Source organism: Podarcis liolepis (genome assembly GCF_965112155.1).
Source record: "Podarcis liolepis genome assembly, chromosome: 1".
Lineage (NCBI taxonomy): Eukaryota > Metazoa > Chordata > Lepidosauria > Squamata > Lacertidae > Podarcis > Podarcis liolepis.
Genome location: NC_139554.1, coordinates 118,633,223 through 118,658,866, shown reverse-complemented (window position 1 = coordinate 118,658,866; position 25,644 = coordinate 118,633,223). Strand labels below are relative to the sequence as shown.

At 43.9% G+C, this 25,644-nt stretch overlaps 1 protein-coding gene across 3 annotated transcripts in view; it reads left to right on the top strand.

The window, feature by feature from the left end:
• Nucleotides 1-1,326: 1,326 nt before the first annotated feature.
• Nucleotides 1,327-25,644, top strand: part of TFPI (tissue factor pathway inhibitor) — a 43,585-nt gene continuing 19,267 nt past the window's right edge. Inside the window, exons 1-2 of one of the 3 annotated variants that reach the window (XM_083470249.1) lie at nucleotides 1,327-1,818; nucleotides 21,937-22,065. In XM_083470249.1, coding sequence (XP_083326375.1) covers nucleotides 21,951-22,065 — 115 coding nt within the window. In that variant the 5' untranslated portion in view covers nucleotides 1,327-1,818; nucleotides 21,937-21,950. Of the gene's footprint in view, nucleotides 1,830-21,936; nucleotides 22,066-25,644 lie in introns of all 3 variants that reach the window. The other 2 variants (XM_083470248.1, XM_083470247.1) reach the window with 2 other exon arrangements.

Genomic DNA, 25,644 nt, shown 5'->3' with positions numbered 1-25,644 from the left:
CTCAGTGGAATCTTTTTGCGGCTCTTCCAATTCATCAAAACAAGTTTTTTTGCTTCCAATATGGCACGGTACATTCATTTTTTTGAACCCTTGTAATCTCCCACATTTCCGGTATATAATTCAGAATTCAATTCAATTCCCCTAAATAACTTTTTTTTTAATTATTACTCTTGATATATATATATATATCCCCACCTCGCACCAAAATGATGCTACCTATCTTAGGAAAATCCAAATATCAGTTTCTTGGGGGAAGGACATTCAGCACAAATGACTTGTTACTTTTCAACTTGCCTGTTTGGTTCTAAAACACCATGGCCCTGCTGTGTCACCTCTGTGTCACCACAGCCATCCAGTGCTTCAGTGGCACTGCAGGTTTATGCAGCTGGATGCCCCAAGTTACATCATTTATCTTAGGGAAATCCACATAAGGAGCAAAGGGACAGAACCAGAATAACCCCAGCTGGGTCCGTGTGTGTGTGCTTTGCCTTTGTTTTCACCAAAGCCAGACTAAACGTCTTTCCTTCTGCAGTGTTGGATGGCAGGTTGAGAGGAGTTCCCTACCAGGACAGACTTTTGTCGTGTGCTCAAGACATTGATTCCATAAAACATATTTTGTTGCACTGTGCAAAATATGAGCAAGCCAGGGCTGAACTGATACTACCCTTGCTGATACCTTTCCCGGGAAAAATCAGAGGCTCACTATGTCAGGTTCAAAATAAAAAAATTCCTTCTAGTAGCACCTTAAAGACCAACTAAGTTAGTTCTTGGTATGAGCTTTCGTGTGCATGCACACTTCTTCAGATACTTCTTCAGTGTGTATCTGAAGAAGTGTGAAAGCACACGAAAGCTCATACCAAGAACTAACTTAGTTGGTCCTTAAGGTGCTACTAGAAGGAATTTTTTTATTTTGACTATGGCAGACCAACACGGCTACCTATCTGTAACTGGAACTATGTCAGGTTCCTATTGGAAGACCGGACAAATGCTAGAACATTAGCAGTGGCAAAGTGTTTATCGGTGGTTGCAAGAACCAATGATCCCTATATTCTGAACAAAATGCTTGTTTAACCTGGAGGTAGGCTGTATGAATTGTGCATTGCTTTTGTAACGATTTGTTGGGTCTCTGGACCGTAATAAAGATTGTTGTTGTTGCCTTTGTTTTCAAAGACATCTCCAGCATCCTTCCAAAAGCCTAAAACAGAGACACTGTTTTACCACTGAAAACTCCAGGCAAACACAAACTGTCTCTGGTGAACAGGGGCAGCCGGAATTCGGGGAATCTGGTAGCGGCAAGCAGCCCAAGTCTGAACATGTCTGCAGACACCGTGTTTCATGTGGGGTTGGACCGAGAGCCATTAACTCTTTGGGGAACCAAAGAGGGCATCTGCGAACGGAGCCTGAACTTTGTCAGACAGTCTGCGTTCAGTCTGTTTCTCATACGTTGGGAAGCGTCTTGTAGAGATAGCGTATTTGCGGGGGAGGGTTATCCTAAACGCAGCCGGGGGTCACTGTGCTCTGAACAGGAAGCTCTGCTATTGCTTCATTGCAGCTGATCCTCTGGAATCCCAACGCCTCCTCTGGAGTCAAGAGGGGCAACCTCAGAGCACAGCAGTCACATCAGGCTGTTGCAGCTGTGCTAACAGCTCCAGCAGCGAGATCAGATTACATTTCTCCCCTTGTCTCTCTCTTTCTCTTTCTTGCTTCCCCTCTGCCCCCAAGGCCTTACCTTCTGAAGCGGGAAGGGGAAGGAGCAGGCTGCAAAACTCACTCAGGAATTCTCCCTCTGAGGAAGCGTTTGGCATTGTGAGCTGCTTGGTGAGTAGCTGGTGAGATTCTCTCTATTTGAAGCTGTTTATTTTGCTAGATAAAGACCGCCACCCTCCCAGGTGGGTTTCACATAGCTGGGTGTTGTTGTGAGGCATGTATCGGGTATGGAAATTGAAGACTGACAGCCTATTTGTGTTTACTTATGTCCATTGAACTCAGTGGGACTTACTTCTAAGTAGACATCTGCAGCTTTGTCGTGCATGTAAAAGGTAAAGGGTAAAGGGACCCCTGACCATTAGGTCTAGTCGTGGCCGACTCTGGGGTTGCGGCGCTCATCTCGCTTTACTGGCCGAGGGAGCCGGCGTTTGTCCGCAGACAGCTTCCGGGTCACGTGGCCAGCATGACTAAGCCGCTTCTGGCGAACCAGAGCAGCGCACGGAAACGCCGTTTACCTTCCTGCCTAAGCAGTACCTATTTATCTACTTGCACTTTGAGGTGCTTTCGAACTGCTAGGTTGGCAGGAGGTGGGACTGAGCAATGGGAGCTCACCCCGTCACGGGGATTCGAACCGACGACCTTCTGATCGGCAAGTCCTAGGCTCTGTGGTTTAACCCACAGCGCCACCCTCATCCCGTTGTGCATGTACACCACAACAAAAAGACAGACTTAGCACTTGAGGAAAAGAAATTTTCCCATGATTTATACTTGGGCTCTTCATTTCCTTGGCTTGGCACAATCCAAAGCATATTCTACTTGGAAACAAGGCTTTCTGATTCATGTAAGTGTTCATCAGATTCCAGCCTTAATAAAAACCCAGCGCTATTATGAACCCCAGGAAAAGCAGCTGAAACATAAATAATCAGGGGAGTTACTCTGCAACTACTTGCACACTTTAAAACAGGGGCAGCCAATGTGGGGTCCTCTAGATAAGTGTTTCCCAAACTTAGCCGTTTTTTGGACTACAACTCCCGTCATCCCAAGTTAGCAGGACCAGTTGTGAGGGATGATGGGAATTGTAGTCCAAAAGCAGCTGGAGTCCCAAGTCTGGGAAACCCTGCTCTAATTGATCCTGGACTGCACCTCCAAATTTTCCTGACCATTCTGGCTGGAGCTGATGGAAGTTGTAGTTAAACTACAACACATTGACTACTTGTACTTTAAAGCAATATGTACCAGAAAGGACTTGGCTGGGCTTCAAGAGAGGGAGCAGCCATGTATTATAATACCTTTTATGGACAACTTTATAAAGGCAAACTTTTAGAGCAGTGTTTCCCAACCTTAGATCTCCAGCTGTTTTGGGACTACAACTCCCATCATCATCCCTTGCTAGCAAGACCAATGGTCAGGGATGATGGGAATTGTAGTACAACAACAGCTGGAGACCCAAGCTTGGGAAACACTGTTTTAGAGCAAGAATGGGAACCTCTGGCTCTGCAGATGTACTTGTCCCATCAATCCCAGTCAACGTAGTCAGAAATCAGGGATGATGGCATCTGTAGTCCCACAATGCCTGAATAGCCACACGGTCCGCACCCCTGATTTAGAGAGCAATGAGAATTGCTTGACATGCCCAATATATGCCTATGTAGGTCGACGGAGAAGTAAGTCCCACTGAGTTCAATGGGACTTACTCCCATGTAAACTTTCCATAGGTTTGTAGCCTTAGCTGGAGAGGCATTAGTGCATTTTAGCCTGTAAGCTTATATGTGCTTACTTGGGAGTAAATCACATTGAACTCTGGGAAGCTTTCTTCTGAGCAGACGTGCACATACACGATTGTACTGTTAGTACAGTCATCTATCAATGTCTATTCGATTTATACAACCAACGTCTTTCTTATAATGCTGTAAGTTTAGTTAGCAAAGAAACAGACGGTGCCTGATCTCTGAATGCTACAACTCAGGAAACAAGATGCATTTCCCCCCCTTCATTATCTGAAAGCCACAAAGTGGCCTTGAACTGCCTTATTTCTCGGGAGGGAATTTAATGTACAGAACCACTCTCGCAAATACAGGCAAAGGTTAAAATCTGAAAACACCTTGCCCTGGGAAATTAGATTGTGATTCACCCTTCAATATGTTTCAATCGGACATGCCAGAGAATTTTCTCTCTCTCATACACACACACACACAGAGAGAGAGAGAGAGAGAGAGAGAGAGAGAACTTTTTTTCTGGGGGGATGCAGGGGTACACATACCCTTAAACATTTTGCGAATCTTTGTACTTTTGTCCATTTACTGTATTTATTTTTCCTGATTTGAACTATACAAAGGTGATTTTCTTGAGTCAAAATGAGAGTACCCCTAAACATTTTTTTTAGGGGGGAAAGCTGTGTGTGTGTGTGTGTGTGTGTGTGTGTGTGTGTAAATTTTTCTGTTTTACATTTCAAAATATTCATTTAGATAACCTTAAATCAATGACTTCCCTTCCTCTCTTTCTGTGGTTCATTTTGCACACCATGTTGTTGTTTAGTCGTTTAGTCATGTCCAACTCTTCATGACCCCATGGACCAGAACATGCCAGGCACCCCTGTCTTCCACTGCCTCCCACAGTTTGGTCAAACTCATGCTGGTAGCTTCGAGAACACTGTCCAACCATCTCGTTTTCTGTCGTCCCCTTCTCCTTGTGCCCTCCATCTTTCCCAACATCAGGGTCTTTTCCAGGGAGTCTTCTCTTCTCATGAGGTGGCCAAAGTATTGGAGCCTGAGCTTCACAATCTGTCCTTCCAGTGAGCACTCAGGGCTGATTTCCTTCAGAATGGCTAGGTTTGATCTTCTTGCAGTCCATGGGACTCTCAAGAGTCTCCTCCAGCACCATAATTCAAAAGCATCAATTCTTTGGTGATCAGTCTTCTTTATGGTCCGTTGCATACAATACATCCCTGCATATTTTACATGAACTAAACGATTCAGTATTCCGTTGTTACTTCCATCAAAACCTATTCACACTGCTGAATTTATCTTAATGTTACCAGTGTTTTTAACTGTACACAATTTTCACCCGTATATTCAGTAAATATTTTCCAGTCTTCTTTAAACGCACATTCTTCTTGTTCTCTTATTCTATATGTTCAATCTGCAAGTTGCGCCTATTGAGAACTTTCATGCAACTAAATACATCACACTAAAATGCGCATGCAGAGAAATAGCAAACCCAGGATGACTTTGTGTAGCTGAGCATAAAAATACCACCATGTGACATGTTCTTCTCAGTGTTATCTTAGGGCAAACCTAGACGAGACGGTGGAGGTCTGTAATCAGATTTCCCATCTCTAAATTTTGGAACAAAGGAAGCTGCCTTAGTTTGAGTCAGACTGTTGGTCCAACTAGCTGAATGCTGTCTACGGTGCAGATGTGTACCTGGATTCCCTTGAACCCTTGGCCAAGGAGGTGCATTGGTGTCTCCAAAGCTGGGAGAGACTATAAACCAGAAATTCGACAATAACAATGCCAATAAGCATGACAGACCAGGGATTACGAAAAGGAAATAAGCCATAAGGAGCGGTCACACAATATGATTCAGTGCTCTGGAAACTGGTCATAAACCTAAAACAGAGCAAAAAGGTGAAGATAGGAGCTCTTTCCCCAACTATTTTCCCCAGCTATGAATATGCGAGACGTTCGTTTTAACGTGCGTACGCAATGGGAGACAGAGGCTCTCCCATATCCCTTGCAAACCAGTTCTGTTTTTTAGAATCAGGGACTCGAATCCAGATAAGGTTTGGCTTGCTTACAAACCCTTGAAACGCACAGCTTAATTGTGATCCAAAAGCTCTGAAAAGGAGAAACCATGGGACAGAAAGGAGAAGGTAACTTGGGTACTTCCCAATCCTGCCAGGCTGAGAATGTAGTTTGAGTGACTGGTTTCGTAGCTGGTCCTAGATGCCATGACCCTTCTGGCAGTTGCATTCAAAGTTCAAGTAGGTAATCTCTGGGTCTTCAGGACATAAGGCTGACTGTAGCAGCCTTCACAGTCAAAAACAACTCTCTCTTTTTCCCAGAATCTTTGTATACCTTCATATCAACCTACAGCTTATCCATAATGTGATTGCCACATATTCCTTGTGGCCAGATCCTGTACTACAAAGGTGATGGTGACTATGCTAATTTATGGATTGTTGTTTTTACCTGCCTTTCACCACAAGGTCCCAGGGTGAGGGACATGGGTGGTGTTGCGGTCTAAACCACTGAGCCTCTTGGGCTTGCCGATCAGAAGGTCGGTGGTTCGAATCCCTGCAACGGGGTGAGCTCCCGTTGCTCTGTCCCAGCTCCTGGCAACCTAGCAGTTCGAAAGCACGCCAGTGCAAGTAGATAAATCAGTACCACTGCAGTGGGAAGGTAAACAGCATTTCCGTGCGCTCTGGTTTCTGTCACTGTGTTCGGTTGTGCCAAAAGCGGTTTAGACCCAGAAAGCTGTCTGCAGAGAAACGCCAGCTCACTCGACCTGAAGCAAGATGAGCACCGCAACCCCATAGTCACCTTTGACTGGACTTAACCATCCAGGGGTCCTTTACCCTTTTTTCACAACAATAAACCATATAATAATAAAATATTAAATTCAGCATACCCTCCAACATCTCTCTGATTAAAATAGGGACGTCCTATTCCATAATAATAATAAGATTAATGATTTTCTTATTTACACCCTGCACATCTGACTGGTTTGCCCCAGCCACTCTGGGTAGCTTCCAACATATATGAAAACATAATAAGACTTTAAAAAAAAAACTTCCTTGTACAGGGCTGTCTTCTAAAGTTACTTATCTCCTTGGCTTCGGTGTGTATGTGTATGTCAAATAACTCGATACCCTCCAACAAATTAGGGCGTCGTAAGTGGGACATTCTGAGTTCAGATCAGAAACTGGGATGGTTTTTGCAAATCTGGGACTGTCCCTGGAAAATAGGGACACTTGGAGGGTCTGAATCAGTTAGAACAACTTTCCGTCGGAAGAGTAGGGTAGGATATATAGATATATATATCTTCTGCATTTGATGAAAACTATACAAGGAGGGTGCTGGATTCACTTCTGTGAGGAAGAAATTCAAGAGCTTAAACCACAGTGGAGTGCTACTGCCAGTCAGTGTTGGCAATATTGAACTAGATGGAAGAGTGGACTAAATCGGTGTAAGACAGCTTCACATGTTCCTAAGACACGGGCATTTCTAGAGAGTATATGGAGCTTTAGGGCAGCAATATCTGAAGCCACTTCCAGCTCCAGGGTTTTCTCTGTTAAGTTGGAACAACGCTCCCTGATGTAATTGCCAGCAGTATCCTCCTGCCAAGTATTTATTATTACACCATCTGTATGTGTTTTCCCTAACTCCTTTAGACTGGCCTTGTTTGTATAAAAATTAATCTCTGGAGAGCAAAGAAATGCGCCAACACTTGTTTTCAGAATTCAGATATTAATTCTAAGTAGAAGCGGAAATCCCCCCCCCCTTCCAGGATGCTGCTAAACTTTTAAAGTCAATCTAAGTTCAGTATAATATTTAACCAGGGATGAACAATGTGGTCATTCTCAAAACAAAGGCCTTATTCTCCCCTTGGTTACTCGCTCATGACTGTTTCAGACCTCAAGATGAAGGGAGACTTGTCTGGGTTATTACGGAAAAGCCCCACAGATTAACAGTCCCTTTAAACCACATCAAACATGATCGCTGTTTGCTCAAATCAGTTCACACACCTTCAGCCCCATCATTTGTCAAGCGTATTGTACTCAGATGTAGAGTAGGATGCTGTGGTATAAACCACCAAGCCTCTTGGGCTTGCCAATCAGAAGGTTGGTGGTTCGAATCCCCGTGATGGGGTGAACTCCCGTTGCTCTGTCCCAGCTCCTGCCAACATAGCCGTTCGAAAGCACGCCAGTGCAAGTAGATCAATAGGTACCGCTGTGGCAGGAAGGCAAACAGCGTTTCCGTGCACTCTGGTTTCCGCCACGGTGCCAGAAGCTGTTTAGCCATGCTGTGGCCACATGACCCGAAAAGCTATCTGTGGTCAAACTCCAGCTCCCTCGGCCTGAAAGCGAGATGAGTGCCACAACCCCATAGTTGCCTTTGACTGGACTCAACTATCCAGGGGTCCTTTACCTTTACTCAGATGTAGAGAAATGAAGCAATGTAAATGCATGAGTGAAACTTCGCCACCTGTGAATTTAAGACTCAACATTGTGCCCTGAATGCTGCTGGTCACTCGTCGTGATACTACCAAAAGTCATAAGTCAGGCATGTCCAAAGTCCGTTTTGGGGGCCCAATCCAAGGCCTAATCCTTTCCTGAGGTAAAATCCTAAAAAAAAAACCTCAACAACTTCAACCCTAATAAAAAGCTCAACAACTTTGGTCAGCCCTTTAGTCAGCCCTCACGGCCCTTCACTTCATCACACCTGGCCCTCTTTGAAAAAAGTTTGGACACTGCTGTCATAAGTGATCAGTTCAAAAGGTCAAATTTGCTTGGTTAACAAACAACTGGATGTGTACCAAGCATTGATCCCTCTTTAACAAACTGCCATAATCTCCTAATTCAAAGCAAGATTGATTATGTTTTCATTTGTGGGCATGTGCATGACGATGTGGAAACCACTGACATCGCTGCATATACTCAGATGCTGATTTCCATAACCCTTTCCTTGCTGAAGGTACAGTCACCATCCCAATTTCAGTGCCCAATCTGCAACACTTAAGTGCACAAGTGGTTCATTTATTGCATTGCCTGTTGCTGCTGCCAGCAGTCACAGCTGTTCCCTTTGGCTCCTTTCCATCACAGTTAAAATAAAATAAAATGATTTCAGAATATAAACACAGGTAAATGTGAAGCCAGCCAATCAAAGAAAGGAGCACAGAGATGCATGACACTCTGACATGTGACACAGTGGCAGGATACTGATGGCATGCTCTGAAGTTGCACTTTTTAATGTACATGCACAGAACTCAAATATACAGTGGTACCTCGGGTTAAGAACTTAATTCGTTCTGGAGGTCCGTTATTAACCTGAAACTGTTCTTAACCCGAGGTACCACTTTAGCTAATGGGGCCTCCCGCTGCCACCTCGCCACCGCTGTGAGATTTCTGTTCTCATCCTGAAGCAAAGTTCTTAACCCAGGGTACTATTTCTGGGTTAGTGGAGTCTGTAACCTGAAGCATCTGTAACCCGAGGTACCACTGTAGTTCGGGGATGTTGGGGAAATGGCGACTCTTCGGCCAAGAGGATACTGTGGGTTTCCGTAAATAGCAAGGCAATTACGATTTCTCACGGGGAAAGTTCATCCGTCCCTGCTTCTTAACGCATCTTCCACAGAGCTGGAAACGGGTATCTCTCCCACTAGGGAAACTGGAAATGGAGAAGCAGCAAGAGAGTTCTCTGAAAAACCCCAACAAAAAAAGAAGTAGAAGTTGGAATTGCAGGTGTTTGCTTCTCCAGGCCACGTCTGGAATGCAAATCATTCTGGGGAATAAGATTAGTATTCACTGTTATTGTTGCTTTCAGTCCTCCCGCAATATGCAACTCATTATTTTTATACTCCCATTTGCGTTGTGTTTCCTTTGCATTGAAACGAATGGAGTGGAATAGCACAATGACAACATGACTTACACAATTTAGATAATATGTAAATTATGTAGGGTACATAATTTCACTGTACCAGACAGCGAGGCACATAATGTAGCTTTCAACAGAACAGTATTCATGGGCGTAGCCAGGATTTTTGTTGGGAGGCAGGTCTTTGTTGGGGGGCAGTTTGCTATGTGTTTTTATTGATTTTTATGATGGGGGGGATGCTGCCCCCCCTGCCCCCCCCTTGGCTATGCCCATGAGAGTATTGGTTTTTCATTATTTTCTTGAATTTATAGCCTGCCCTCCCGTCCTAAGGAGTCCAGAGCAACAAACAGATACACGATTTAAAAACAAGAAGCATGCAAACACATTCTAAAGCAGCTAAAATATTCTAAAACCAATAACAATGGAAAAACAGAAGGATAACAGCAGGAAGATTTAAAGAAGAAACTATTGGAAACTCAAGGCAGTAGAACCATAAGATGATTGGACCCTACTGAACTTGAAGCATGGGAAGCCCCAACAAAAAATTATAATTTGGCAAAATATTTGGACTTTATGATATGTATTTGTATAATTTGGAATATTTAATGTGATTTGATTGGATGGTTAAAATGGGAAACTTAATAAAAATTATTCTAAAAAAAGAAAAGGAAAAACAGTTATACAGTGGTACCTCTGGATACTAAAGGGATCCGTTCCGAAGCCCCGTTCACATCCTGAAGTGAATGCAACCTGCGTCTGCGTGTGTGCGTGATGTCATTTTGACCGTCTGTGCATGCACGAGCAGCGAAACCCGGAAGTAACACATTCCGTTACTTCCGGGTCGCCGTGGAGCACAACCCGAAAACGCTCAACCTGAAGCAACTTCAACCCGAGGTATGACTGTAGTTAAAAACGTTCTTCCGTCCTGGTTGAACTGCAGAGGAGCGGAAACGGCACCGCGTGCGATGAATAAAGTGTGAAAAGCTGCCTTCCTACATCCCTAGGCAACAATCACAGCAATACAGATGCTACCTTGAAACACAAACGCTGTTATTCAAGACTTCCCCATTGTACGTTACAGAACTGAAGTATGTGCAAAGGAGTGGTCAAAAGTGCATCCTTTGTGCTCTGATTCGAGAAGAAGATGATCAGCTGTTCTTTTAAGAGCTATTATCCCACCCTATTACAAAACATTGGGAGAAAAGCAATGACAAACCTAGACAGCGTCTTAAAAAGCAGAGACATCACCTTGCCAACAAAGGTCCGTATAGTTAAAGCTATGGTTTTCCCAGTAGTGATGTAGGGAAGTGAGAGCTGGACCATAAAGAAGGCTGATCGCCGAAGAATTGATGCTTTGAATTCTGGTGCTGGAGGAGACTTTGGAGAGTCCCACGGACTGCAAGAAGATCAAACCTATCCATTTTTCAGGAAATCAGCCCTGAGTGCTCACTGGAAGGACAGATCGTGAAGCTGAGGCTCCAATACTTTGGCCACCTCATGAGAAGAGAAGACTCCCTGGAAAAGGCCCTGATGTTGGGAAAGATGGAGGGCACAAGGAGAAGGGGACAACAGAAAACGAGATGGTTGGATAGCGTTCTTGAAGCTACCAGCATGAGTTTAACCAAACTGCGGGAGGCAGTGGAAGACAGGAGTGCCTGGCATGCTCTGGTCCATGGGGTCATGAAGAGTCGGACACGACTAAACGACTAAACAACAACATTACAAAACAGGCTTGGTAGGGATCACACTGTTCACGATGCCAGCTGGTAATGTCTCAGCTCAGCATTCTGAGCTGCAATTTGTGTCCACTGACTCAAAAAATGAAATAAAATAAATAAATCTGAACTAAAAGCAGAAGAACACTTTCGGCGTCTGTGCGGTGTATAGCTGTCCAGCGAAAAGTTCTTCCTGAAGGAACTCATTGTACTGATGGCTTTTATTCTGATATTTGCTATGCTTATTGAGGCATTTTACAGCTTACCCTTCATCTCAAAGGATTCCAGGGTTGGAGACCAAAAAAAAAAAAAAAAAAGCCCCACAACACATAAAACACAGTAAAAAAAAACCTAAAACCCCTTTAAACAGTAGAAGCAACTAAAACCACAATGCAGGCTCTCTGCCAGCAACTGACTAATCTTCTCCTTCTTCTTTGGTGATCACTCGGAGCCAAGTAAAACAGTTTTAGCAGTAGATCCGTAAGTGACTGTGGAGGCCAATTCTGGATCCACACATCCTTCCACAGTGGGGACATAGGTTTGGTCTTGGTGAAGGTTTGCCAAGTGTGCCTTCCTCTTAGCATGCTTCTCCCTTTCATCCTAGGTTCAAGCATCTTCACAGCCCATGACACCTTTGGTAAGCTGACTAATAAACCCCTCAAAATCTGTGGGGGGAAATGAGTAAGTCTTCACTTAGGTCAATTGCAGGAGGGCCGAGTGTGCTTTGAAGAGGAGGGCATTCCACATATGGGGTGCCATTACAGAGGCAACTCTGTCTTGGACAACCACATAATACACTTCCTCAACAGTAGGGTTGCCGTATTTCAAAAAGTAAAAACCAGGACATCCCGTTGTTGTTGAGCTTTTTTTTCAGAAAACCCCCAAAGTGCCACCTTTCAGAAATTCCCCAAGGATGTCAATTCTGCCTTTGAAATCCCAGGAAAATCTGAACGTATGGCAGCCCTATTCAACAGCAGTACGCTGAGGAGAGCTTTCTCGAAATATCTTGAGGCATGGATAGGATCAAATAGGAGTCTCCCTGCATCGACCTACTTCCATGCCACGTTCTACCTTGTTCTGAAGTATTTCCCCACTTTCTGGAGGTGGTATTTTTGTTTTTGGAGGTGAGTCCTGGAGCTACAGGAGGAGACGGAATCAGCCAAAGATGCCTCCTCTCCTCTTCAACTAGTTCAGAATGTGGCGGCTAGACTGGTGACTGGGAGTGGCCGTCGAGACCACATAACACCGGTCCTGAAAGACCTACATTGGCTCCCAGTACGTTTCCAAGCACAATTCAAAGTGTTGGTGCTGACCTTTAAAGCCCTAAATGGCCTTGGCCCAGTATACCTGAAGGAGCGTTTCCACCCCATCGTTCTGCCCGGACACTGAGATCCAGCACTGAGGGCCTTCTGGCAGTTCCCTCACTGTGAGAAGTGAGGTTACAGGGAACCATGCAGAGAGCCTTCTCGGTAGTGGCACCTGCCCTGTGGAATGCTCTCCTGTCAGATGTCAAGGAAATAAACAACAATCTGGCTGTTAGAAAACATCTGAAGGCAGCCCTGTTTAGGGAAGTTTTTAATGTTTGATGCTTTATCGTGTTTTTAATATTCTGTTGGGAGCCGCCCAGAGTGGCTGGGGAAACCCAGCCAGTTGGGTGGGGCATAATAAATAAATAAATAAATAAAATAATTGAGTCCCCAAAGAGTCAAAGGTGCTTATATGAAGGTAAGGCCAATGTAGGTAGTTTATATTAGAGGATTGGAGGGATGTTCATGCACAGGGCCTATAGGTACAAAGAAGCCCCCTCCCCATTCGAAATATGCATTCATTCATCATACTTAGGTTGTTTCAGCCAGGCTTAACTTTTCTTGTGATTATGGACACAGGTTCTCCTACGTAAACTTTGCAAAAGCACAGTAATGACATTTTTTAGGATGATACACAATGACTACCCAAGCTATGTTTTTATTGCTTTTTTTCAAAAGAGGTGTGAAGGCAGAACAGGTCTAGCAAGGCTCTCTAAAAAACCTTTAAAGTAAGCTGTGTTTGCAGTAGCTTCAACCTTTGCATGTGCAATTTCACCCATTATCTCCTTTCTGTTTGCCCTTTCCCCGTATCCTTTGTGCCGCAGCCGCAGAAGTGACTCACTCAAAGTGACAGCGCAGGAAATGGAGCAGAGAGGGTTTGGGAGAGCCCGACTCAGTATCACCCTGTGACATTTGCTAAGGCTGTCCGTGGTTGGCTCATAATCCACAGGCTGCCTTCTCTTTTGCTTGCCATTCTGCCCAATAGGATGCCCACAAAAAGCTAAAGAGGGGGTTAAGAATAGGCGTTAAAAGTCTAATTACTATGGAAATCAGACGCAAACAAAGTTGTCTGAAAGGAAAAAGTGCAGCACACCAGAGGAACGCTCCCATTGCATGTAGCCAAGGAGATACAGTGGTGCCTCGCAAGACGAAATTAATTCGTTCCACGAATTTTTTCGTCTAGCGAATTTTTCGTCTTGCGAAGCACGGTTTCCCATAGGAATGCATTGAAAATCAATTAATGCGTTCATATGATCAAAAAAAGTCCAAACAAAGCCAAATTTGGTACAACAAGAGTTTATTAAGTGCTCTTTAAAGTCACACATACTGTAAAGAGCATTTCAAAATTCAAACCCAGAATTTTTTTAAAAAAACAGCAAAGTGGCCCAATGGTCACAGAAAATCATAAAAATGCAGAAAAAAAACCACAAGCTTCCAGATTCTTGCAAACCCCCTCCCCAACTGTTCCCCCAGCCACCCAGCACACAGAAATTCAAATCCAGAATTTTTTTAAAAAAACAGCAGTGTCCCAATGGTCACAGAAAATCATAAAAATGCAGGAAAAACACCACAAGCTTCCAGATTCTTGCAAACCCCTTCCCAACACCAAGTCCTTGAATTCCAAACACCCCAACCCAAAATCCACCTCCCCCCCAAAAAAAAGTTTTAAAAGCTTAACTTACCAAATGGCTGCAAAAGTTTTGGAAAACCTTCAAAAATCACCAAAGTCTTTAAAAACCTCAAAAAAGGCTACTATGTACACTGCGTTCTATGAGTTGCTCCTCAAAGTCAAGTCGCAACTGTATTAACGGTGTTAAGAAAAAGGAAACAAACTTGCAAGACGTTTTCGTCTTGCGAAGCAAGCCCATAGGGAAATTCATCTTCCGAAGCAGCTCAAAAATGGAAAACCCTTTCGTCTAGCGAGTTTTCCGTCTTGCGAGGCATTCATCTTGCGGGGCACCATTGTATCTAGGTGCTGTTATGTCTTCTTTTTTAAAGAAAACGCTCCTGTGTTTATTTTTTTGTACACCTTTTCTACAAGCAGAGATGATATAAGAGTGCAACACCAAACACAAAATTTGTTAAGTTTTTTGTTTTGTTTTGTTTTTGCAAAGTTTCCAGCAGCTGAATCCCATATGGCAACATTTCCTTTTTTATATAACAACAAATAACAATTCCACATCCAGATGTTGAGATTACTCTGAATCTCCTGACTCCCCCCCCCCCATCACTTCCATGGGTCGTAATGATAATATTTACAACTGCATATCAATATTTATCCGAATTTTTATCCTTCACAATTATCTATAATTTCCGTTACTTTACAAGTGTGGTTAAAATCCTGCCAATGTTTTGACCTGCTTGCAGTGGTCTCGTAAATAAATTATAAACCTTTCCCATTTGTTCTTTCCTTCTTGATTTCTGAGCTTCCCAGTTAGTTTTGGCATTTCGGCATAGTCCGTCATCTGGGTTTGCCATACTTCTGTGGTCGGAGTTGATTCTTCCTTCCATCTTTGGGCTAATAGTATCCGTGCTGCTGTTGTCGCCTACATAAACAGTCTTTCCTGGTCCTTTGGGATCTCGGTACCTGTAATTCCCAATAAGAAAGCTTCTGGTTGCGATTCAAGGACCCACCACCCGCTTGAGGATAAGAAAGACACATGGACACGGTATATTAGATTAATGGGCTAAAAAAGGCCACAACTTTATTGATTACAGCATGTGAGAGGTATTGGCTTAGGCACTGGATAAAACAACAGAGCGTGACTCCACCCCCTTGGGGAGAGGTGAGTCTATAAAGGGTTAACCACCAGTGGGAGGAGCCTGCTGATGCAAATACAACTGAAAGCTCCCCCTGATGTCACCGGGGGTCGTGCCATGGCCCTAGCCACCAGCAAGGGCGTCGGACAGGATCCACGACCGCCGGATTCCTTTACCGGAATACCCATAAAATGGAGGGGTAGGCGATGGCCACACCCTGCCCTCCAACACACAACCATATTCCAATGCCTAACTGCCAATACCCAAAAGTTGTGACGATTTGTAGGCAAAAAACCAAGTGGCCGGTGCCAATTTGCCAATTGGATAAAAATTCCTACCAGGCCCCTTGGCCAACCAAGGCGACCAACCACAGGTCCATAGCAATGTTAAGAACCAAGCGATGAACCAAGGGAGGGTGGGTAGGTGATTCGACTGGTTTTTAAACAAAAGTTATTTTAAACACTTTTTTATTTCATTATATATCATCTCCCAGAATTTTTTAACTACAGTGGTACCTTGGGTTAAGAACTTAATTCGTTCCAGAGGTCCGTTCTTAACCTGAAACTGTTCTTAACCTGAATCACCACTTTAGCTAATGGGGCCTCCTGCTGCCACCCCCCAATTTCTGTTCTTATCCTGAAGCAAAGTTCTTAACCTGAAGCACTATTTCTGGGTTAGCGGAGTGTGTAACCTGACACGTATGTAACCTGAAGCATATGTAACCCGAGGTATCACTGTACTTTATACGTCCACCACATATGATAAAAGGTACCTTCTTTTTCTTTACATTTCCAACGTATGGCAACATTTCCTCAGCATATCACCCCAAATGGGAATGAATGATAGCTGGGATTGACATTTGGCCAACCTAGAATTTACCTAGGTAAGCAGCAATTATAGTGAAATACTATAGGGAGCTGCTTTATACTGAGTCAAGCCATCAGGCCATCTCGCTCAATATTACCTACTCAGACTGTCTGGCAGTTCCTGGCAGCCATGTTTTTTAAAGGGGACATGAGAACATCTCAACGCTCCATTACTAAGCATGTTTGTTTGCAAATTGCAATAGGGTATGCTTCTGGGAAGAGGTGTTTGGGATTAAAGTTTATGACGGATCAGTCAACACACTAAATATTCCAGAAAGAGACTGCAGCTGCTTCACAAATGACAACTATTCTGCCTCAAGACAGACAGTTCGATTCCTTTCTACTTTTTGGACATTTGACAGTATCAAATCCAGCTGGGGGGGGGGGGGCATTTCTAGAAATAAATGTGCCGGATCTGCCCCCTCACCACCCCCATGGCTCCCTCCCTTGCCCCCCTCAGTGCACCCCGTGAGCCCTTTCCATTGTGTATATCTTTATTGTTTTAAAATAGATACATTCGTGCCCCGAAGGCAAACCAACCAACAGGCAAACATACAATCAAATAAACCAACTATAAATCGACAAACAGACCGTAGCAATATATGAAACAACACAATTTGTATAACTAACATCTTTTGTACTCCCAATGATGTGAACGATTGTAAAACAAGAAATTAAAAATGACTTCCAATTAGTCTCTCTGTACTTTATCTGTTGGGACGCGGGTGGCGCTGTGGGTTAAAACACAGAGCCTAGGACTTGCCGATCAGAAGGTCGGCGGTTCGAATCCCCATGACGGGGTGAGCTCCCGTTGCTTGGTCCCTGCTCCTGCCAACCTAGCAGTTTGAAAGCACATCAAAGTGCAAGTAGATAAATAGATACTGCTCCAGCAGGAAGGTAAATGGCGTTTCTGTGCGCTGCTCTGGTTCACCGGAAGCGGCTTAGTCATGCTGGCCACATGACCCAGAAGCTGTATGCCGGCTCCCTTGGCCAATAAAGCGAGATGAGCACTGCAACCCCAGAGTCGGTCACGACTGGACCTAATGGTCAGGGGTCCCTTTACCTTTACTTTATCTGTTGATTATCTTATACAGTGTTACCTCTGATTACATACTTAATTCGTTCTGGACGTTCGTTCTTAACCTGAAACTGTTCTTAACCTAAAGCACCACTTTAGCTAATGGGGCCTCCTGCTGCTGCTGTGCCACAGCTGCACGATTTCTGTTCCCATCCTGAAGCAAAGTTCTTAACCCAAGGTAATATTTCTGGGTTAGCGGAGTCTGTAACCTGAAGCGTACGTAATCTGAAGTGTATGTAACCCGAGGTACCACTGTATTCTTCTACACATTTCCATTCCTGTTTGAGATTTTGATTAGATTGCATTCTAATTGTTGTTGTCATTTTTGCTAATTCAATCATTTCAAAAAAATTATGTTGCCAGTCTTTCAATGTTGGTACTTCTTCTGATTTCCATTTTTTTGCAATCAGTAACCTTGTGGCGGCTGTTGCATATAAAAAGATTCTCTTCATGTCTTTGGGGGATGTCATTTGTTATAATTCCTAAAAGGAATGTTTCTGGCTTCTCACCAATTGTTGTTTTAAACATTTTTTTCAGTCCTTCATGTATATTTACAAAAAAATTAATAATTTTATCACATCCCCACCAGACATGATATAAGAATCCCTCTGATAACTTACATCTCCAACACAAATTCGATGTTAGTTTATAAATTTTAGCCAGTTTTACAGGAGAGGTCTGGGGTTGGGTCTCTGTGTCTGGAAACTTCTCACTTTTGTGTGGCTGGGATGTACTTCAGTCTTCAAAGGTAACATTCATAGCCATTGCTCCTTCTACTTTCCCCTCTGAGCCCACCCACCAAAGGAAGGTTGTCCACGAGAGCCTGAAAAAAATGTTCTCCACCTTTGGCTCTACCAGATTCAGAGCTACAGCAAGGGCAAGCTCTGCTTTTAAACCCAAGTTTTGTGATGTATTGAACGCAGATTGTAGCCCGAGCAGTCCTGTATTGCATAAGGGAAGAAGAAAAGTGAGAGCAATGTGTCTCTGGCATCCTCATCTCTCTGCCCCTGTGATGTAACAGTTTAGGAATCTGAGATACAGAAGGAGGGGGAAATGGAAGTTCTGTACCAACTTGTGTAATGTGAGGAGTTATAGACAGTAATTTCAGTGGAAACACTTCCTTCTCCCACTCACCTCCCTTCAAGGCATGCTTTCAAGGGAACAAAAATATTGGGCAATTTCTCTGTGAAATCCTGTTCCCTGTAATTAGTGTTGGATCTATTCCATTAATATTGCACAAGTCATTCACTTTTTAAAAAAATTGTTGCTGCTTGCAAATGTTATTTCATTATACGTTTCTGTTTCTTAAGCTGTACGAGTAATGCTCTCTTCAATTATTCTGCTGGTTATTATCCGAAATCTCCTAGGGAGCAGTTTGGGTTTAACATATGCACTGCTAATATTAAAGAGTTGTTAACATTAAGGCAATACGGTGTTCCATTAGTGGAGAGTTTAATTCTGCTGCTAATTAGATACTTAGGAATACTTGCTCCCAGAATATTTCTTTTGAAACCAGAGCTGACTTAGTGAGATCCTGAAACTGTAGAATAATAGAAGATAATGTTACATTCTAGGAGCTCAGTATGATTGGTGTCAAATGCTTCGACTGTAGCAATGTGGTCTAGATATTTGATAAAGTCATTTACTTTGTGATCAAGTCATTTATTTTATGACTAAAACCTCTTTGGAGAAATTGTGAGCAAATGAAAGTATGCAATAAAAGACATAGGTTTGCAGGAAGGCAGCCTAGTGTTGGACTTACTGTCAGACTTCCTCTCCCATCAAATAATAATAATAATAATAATAATAATAATAATAATAATAATAATAATTTATTATTTATACCCCGCCCATCTGGCTGGGTTTCCCCAACCACTCTGGGCGGCTTCCAACTGAATATTAAAAACAGTACAGCTTCAAACATTAAAAACTTCCCTAAAGAGGGCTGCCTTCAGATGCCTTTTAAAAGTAAAATAGTTGTTTATTGCTTTGACATCTGCTGGGAGGGCGTTCCACAGGGCAGGCGCCACTACCGAGAAGGCCCTCTGCCATTGGCCATGTTGGCTCAGGCTGATGCGAGTTGGTGCTCAACTATCTGGGGAACCACATGTTAGCCATGCCACCGATCTAGGACATTCATTGTATATCCATGTTCATGGATTCCCACAAGGAGGTACTGGGGGCATGCATGTGCCAGGCCCCATGTCAACAGGAACCCCAGATTCTTCCTTAAAATAAAAAAGGTAAGTTAAGCGGACATTTCTGAAGAAAGTTAGAGCACAAAAGTGAAGGCAACTTTACTGATTCGGCACTCTTAAACCCATAATAATAGAATCTTAGAATTGGAAGGGGCCCTGAGGATCATCTAGTCCAACCCTGAGACAAACCATCTTGTAAAAAGCAAAAATAGCATTTGCTCTCTCAGAATACTTGTTGAAGAGTAACGGATACAGCAGCTTTGTTCAGGCAGGCTTAACGTAATAATCCAGTTACAAAGACATAGTTGTCTAGTTTAAAATGAAGTCTGAGCTGTGGCTCAGACTTAGCATATGTTCTACATTGCTGGAATGAGATGAAAGAGCAAAAAGGGAAAAGGAAGAGACCAGGCAGGTGAGGAGATTATATATTAGGGTTCCCCAAAGTGAAAATCCAGTCATTTCAGGAACCATTTTATTATATAGGGCTATGACCTCCCATTTCAGGAGGAGTGGGTGTCAGAGTTCTCTCTAGCAAACTTACAGGAAAACTCTGTGAGCTTCAACTCCGATCATGTGCCTATCTAGCAAACGTGCGTTGTTGGTTTGACTGCATCGTAAATACCCCACAAGTTCAATGTTGGTGATGGGGGAGGTCCTCCATTCCACCTGAGGGCTAGGACAGGCTGGCTATCACACACAGTTCTGCCCTCCAACACCTCATGTCTTCTGCCTGCTCTCCTCATTATTAGGGCCAGCCAATCCGCTCTTTGATCCAGCCATCTCCAAAGTAGCCAGATCTATAGCTCTTCTCTTGGAAGTCAAGAACAGGGCTGCTGTTTGAAGTAAATAGGCTCGCTGTCTGAGGTTGGGTTTTTTTGTGTGTGTGTGCCTTGGGCTCGATTCAAAGAGTGAAATAGATGCTTTACTTCTTGGCTGGAAGCGGTCTGAGTCCTTTACTGAACAACGAGGGAAGGCCTGCCAAGGAAGTGTGTACTCTTGGCAATGTCAACACGTGCCCTAGTTTAAGAAATTGGATGGCAGGCAGCTACACTCACTTCAACCGTGACTTCAGGATGGATGAGAGGGCAGTTGCTCAGGACACATGCCTCACTTGAGATTTAAATTTAAACCTTTGTAGCACGAGCTCAACGGACCGGATGTGTTTGCATTTTTTCAGCACTCCCCGTGGCTTCTCAACAAACTGTGTTGTGACAATACCTGGAAAGGAGGGCAAGAAATAACCTCTGTATTGTTTTTGCCCCTTCCTCTATTTAAGATAAAAATAAACACAGGGGAAGTGCCATTCCGATGACTTTGCATTGGCATCATTTCAGAGGCTCAGGCCTTGCTACTCACAGGGGTTCCTCCTGGGAATGGTGAAGGCGGATAAAGGAAACAGCCCTGAAGTTCTGGCCACATGTACGACTATCACCCTGTTGGACAGAAGCCCTGGGTGTGTTGAAGGTGCCACGAGCTCCTGGTTCTCTGGGAACAAGTTACAGTGGTACCTCGGGTTACATACACTTCAGGTTACATACGCTTCAGGTTACAGACTCCGCTAACCCTGAAATAGTGCTTCAGGTTAAGAACTTTGCTTCAGGATGAGAACAGAAATCGGGCTCCGGAGGCGCAGCAGCAGCAGGAGGCCCCATTAGCTAAAGTGGTGCTTCAGGTTAAGAACAGTTTCAGGTTAAGAACGAACCTCCGGAACGAATTAAGTACTTAACCTGAGGTACCACTGTAGTTCCCCTGAGGCTAAGTTGGCAGACATGGAAAAAGTAAGGGAGGCAGAGACAGCGATGGATGAGGCCTTCAGGGACATTATAGCTGTGCCCCATTCCCACGATGATAACTCTCCTGGTGTCAGAGAGAAGGCAGGTTTCAGGGAAGGAGAGTATCATTTTGAGGAAGGATGAAACTTAGAAGGCACTCATTCCTTGGAGGACATAGAGCTATCCTCTTACGCCTTTCTTTGATGAGAGCCAGTGTGGTGTAGTGGTTAAGAGCGGTAGTCTCGTAATCTGGGGAACTGGGTTTGTTTCTCTGCTCCTCCACATGCAGCTGCTGGGTGACCTTGGGCTAGTCACACTGCTCTGAAGTCTCTCAGCCCCACTCACCTCACAGAGTGTTTGTTGTGGGGGAGGATGGAAAAGGAGAATGTTAGCCGCTTTGAGACTCCTTAAAGGGAGTAAAAGGCGGGATATCAAATCCAAACTCTTCCTCCTCCTCCTCCTCCTCCTCCTCCTCTTCTTCTTCTTCTTCTTCTTCTTCTTCTTCTTCTTCTTCTTCTTCATCCTGGGGGGTGGGTCCAGGTTCCTCACCCCCAATTTGTCCTCATTGCTATACAGTGGTACCTCAGGTTACAGACGCTTCAGGTTACAGACTCCGCTAACCCAGAAATAGTACCTCGGGTTAAGAACTTTGCTTCAGGATGAGAACAGAAATCGTGCTCCGGTAGTGCGGCAGCAGCAGGAGGCCCCATTAGCTAAAGTGGTGCTTCAGGTTAAGAACAGTTTCCGGTTAAGAACGGACCTCTGGAATGAATGAAGTACTTAACCCGAGGTACCACTGTACTAGGAGATAACTCTGGCTCAGCTGAAAGTCGATGGCTTGTCCAAGGCCATTAAAACAAAATGTGGTATTTCAAAACAAATTTGGGTTTCAAATGCATCACGTTCTCCGGCGTCATGTTTTCTTTTGCTTTATTCAGGAGAGGCGAGCAGAATGAGAGCAGATGTATTTCTAGCTGCCATCTTGTATCTTCTGTCCAGCAATGGGCCATGCCATGGGACTGCACCTTCAGTGGAGGAGGAGGAGGAGGAATATGGAGAGGCTGTCGGTAAGAGATCTGACTACAGGGCATTGAAACAAAGCGCCCCTGTTTAGCTGAATAACAAGGCATCGTGTCAGTCCAAGTTGCACATAAACTTTGTGGCTTTCTTCCGTTTTCCCTCATATTTGAGCAGTCTGTTTGCAAGAGCAATTCTTTGCCCAGTGAGCATGTGAATAACTTGAAATAAAGTCGTACCTTGGTTTTCGAACAGCTTAGCTCTCAAACGTTTTGGCTCCCGAATGCCACAAACCCGAAAGTGAATGTTCAGGTTTGCGAACTATTTTTGGAAGCCGGGTGCCCAAAGGGCTAACACAGCAGGAGCTTCCTGCAGCCAATTGGAAGCCACGCTTTGGTTTCCAAATGTTTTGGAAGTCAGACTTCTGGAACAAATTCTGTTTGACTTCTGACGTTTGACTGTACAAAAACCCATAACCTTGTTAATTTGAGCTAGGGACGGAGGAGAATTTTGCTTGGTCCACATTTTCAAGTCAACTGACTAAATGCACACATCTTGGACTAATACACAGATCAGAACATCATTTGGATTGTGCACTTCTCTGAATTTTGCGATGGAACTATTGGCTCGTTAAAAAATGCACCCAAATGCTTTAAACATATATTTAGAAATATGTAAAATGAGATACACACAGATCTTGCTATCCGGACACAATGCGTTCTCCAAGAATCATTTTTCTGGCAAGTATTCACATAGCGAGTTGATGATTTCCATTGATTCCTATGGGAACATTTCCAATGTATTCCTGGTCATGGAATTCGGACCCCAAAATGACCAAAACAAAAGAGCTCAGGAAAACCCTCTGAAATTTGCAAAAGGCAAACGGGGAAAGAAAAAATGCTCTCTTATTGTGTGATCTCTCCTCCTCCCTCCACCTTCCCAGCAAAACACCCCAAAGTAGGACTTGTTAAAAGCTGCTTATTTGTTTACAGTACTACGCATAGGTCTGGCTGTTGGGATATCTGAATCTGCAGTGTGCGTAGCGAGGTTTGGGTGCTAATTCCTCGTGTTTGGATAAGTGAATTTTCATACAACAAGCGTTTGGATAGCAAGACCTGTGTGCACATATTTTCTGTTAAAATTTAACAACATATATAAGTGTGAAATTTCTTACAGATTTTTTTAAAAAAACACACAAATTAACATAAAAATAAGATGGAACAGATTTTTGAATAAGCACATGTGAAGTTGACATGGAATGGCAATAGGTTGATTCCTCTGTCCCTAATCTGGACCAAACGAAAAAACAGCAAAAGATAGACAATTACTATGGAACGGCACTGAGGATAAAGCCCAAAGCCACAAAATATGCATGATGTGGTTTTTTTACAAAAATTCCTGGGCACACGTTATTTTGTGTATTACAAAGAGAGCACTGAGGTGCCAGATCATGTCCAGCAACCTTTATCCCACCCCACCCCTGGCTGCATTTCCCAAAGGGAATGAGTCACAGCAGTCAAAATGCCTTTTTCTTGTAAATGGGAAGGCCTGTGAAGTATTAGCATCGCAGTTTGACAATTGGGCTCATCTAACAGGAAAAGCTTTCAGCAGAGTATGCCTGGGTGGCTGGCAAGTTGTCAAATCAAGCTGATGGAGGGGACAAAGAAGAAGGTCATCTTCTCTCTGTGTGACAAGCTGTTTTCCCTTGATAAAGTTCATCAGCAAAATGTATTTGGTAAGAGCCTTGCAATTACAGCTGTGCAGAATGCATATACATGGGAATAGCCCTTCCTATAAAAGAAGCAGCTCGCCGACAGAAGAACAGACCACAAAAAGACGTAGTGACTCGTACCCATTTGAAATCAATTGTTCCAATCTAAAGCCCGTTGTACACAAATGGATGTGCAGAATTAAATTGCTGCCGCATTCTGGAAAGAGATTTGCTTTGGCTGGGTAGTTTTGCTTTATTAGACATTCTCAAAAGAGAGGGGTAGAGGAGATGCGAGGCTGCTTTTCTTGTGATAGCCACGTGCAAAGTCTACTTTTCAGCATTCTGTCATAAGCTCCAGTACAATGGACCCTCTATATTATATTTCATGAACTGTGCTGCGTATAGTCAGTGGACACGGGTGGCGCTGTGGTCTAAACCACTGCCGACCCAGTTCAGCTACTGATTGATTGAATGTGTGACTGCAGTACATTGTTTATTGCTTTCATTTTGTGGATCAGTGGTCTCGTTAGATAGTAAAATTCATGTTAAATTGCTGTTTTGGGGGTTGTTTTTAAAAGACTGGAACGGATTAATCCATTTTGCATTACTTTCTATGGGAAAGTGTGCCTTGGTTTTGGAAAGCTTTGGTTTTGAAATGGACTTCCAGAATGGAGCAAGTTTGAGACCAAGGTACCACTGTAAATAAAAGAAGCAAAGGGCTCTATAAGCCTTCCAGAACTTGCAGCCCAAGAGGACCTCGTTTTGAGATGCAGCAACGTATCTTCATCCCTTATGTAGCAATCGCTATTTCTTCCATGCTTGCATTATTTCCAGTGTACTCAGTGTCATTCTAGGATGCAGCGAGCATGCTGAAAAGATAGCTCAACCCCCCCCCCCAAAAAAAAGTATGAGATTGCTTTTGCAATTCAGTGGAGGCTAAACCGCTGGTGGAATAGTTTATTTATAACATTCGTCTTCGTCAATTTGCACCCCTGGCGTAAGGCATGGTCTCTGTGGGACTTATTAGGACCAGCCTCCTAGCTCTGCCTTATTTCCGCCAACATACATGCTTGATTTTCAGTTTCCCTTCCTCAAAATTTACACACTTTCTGCCTAACTTCTCCCTGTGGATTCCAACAAATCTGAACCCACACATGCATAGCAGCCAACACTTCCATAGAAATAAAAGCCACGCGGGGCCATGAGAAACCGGCAAGAAACTGGGTGGCTCTCTAAATGTTGTTGTTGTTTTAAAAAATCTGACCTGCCCCCCTGAGGACTGAGCTTAAAATGCTGTCTCATGAAGTCATCTGGGAATAAGTTTGCAGAACTTATTCTGCTTCTGTTAGTCATGGGGAAGCTCCCAGAGAAATAAGCTGCAAAGAGGAACAAAACATGGGCCATTTCAGGAATCACTGTGGACTCACTCACAGTGACCCCGGCCCCAGGGAACAAAGGCCTGGACAATTGCTTGCGTACAACTTAAAAATGAAGTAGATTGGTAATTTAGCCTTAAGAGTAGATGACATCAGCTGCCAATTATCCTATAATATTATACAATTCATTGGAAACAAGGCGGTGCAGCGGTCAATTTTAAAGTGCAAGAGTTCATGGTGACGACCTCCACAGACACGTCGCCAAGGATAGTCTACAGTCACGTCCCAAAGAGCAATCCAAAAATGCTATATACACACACCAGGCAAAGGGTCTTCTCGGCAGTGGTGCCCTCCCATCAGATGTCAGGGAGATAAAGAATCACTGGCGGAGGAAGAGGAATGTGGGGGGAGCGCACTGCCCCCAGCAGCGCGATCCCGGTGGGATGCCGTAGCGGTTGTTCCCCTGCCTGCACTGGGCACCACGCCCCTGCAGGCGGCATGCCACGCCCCCAGGACACACACCATGCCCCTGTGGGCGGCGT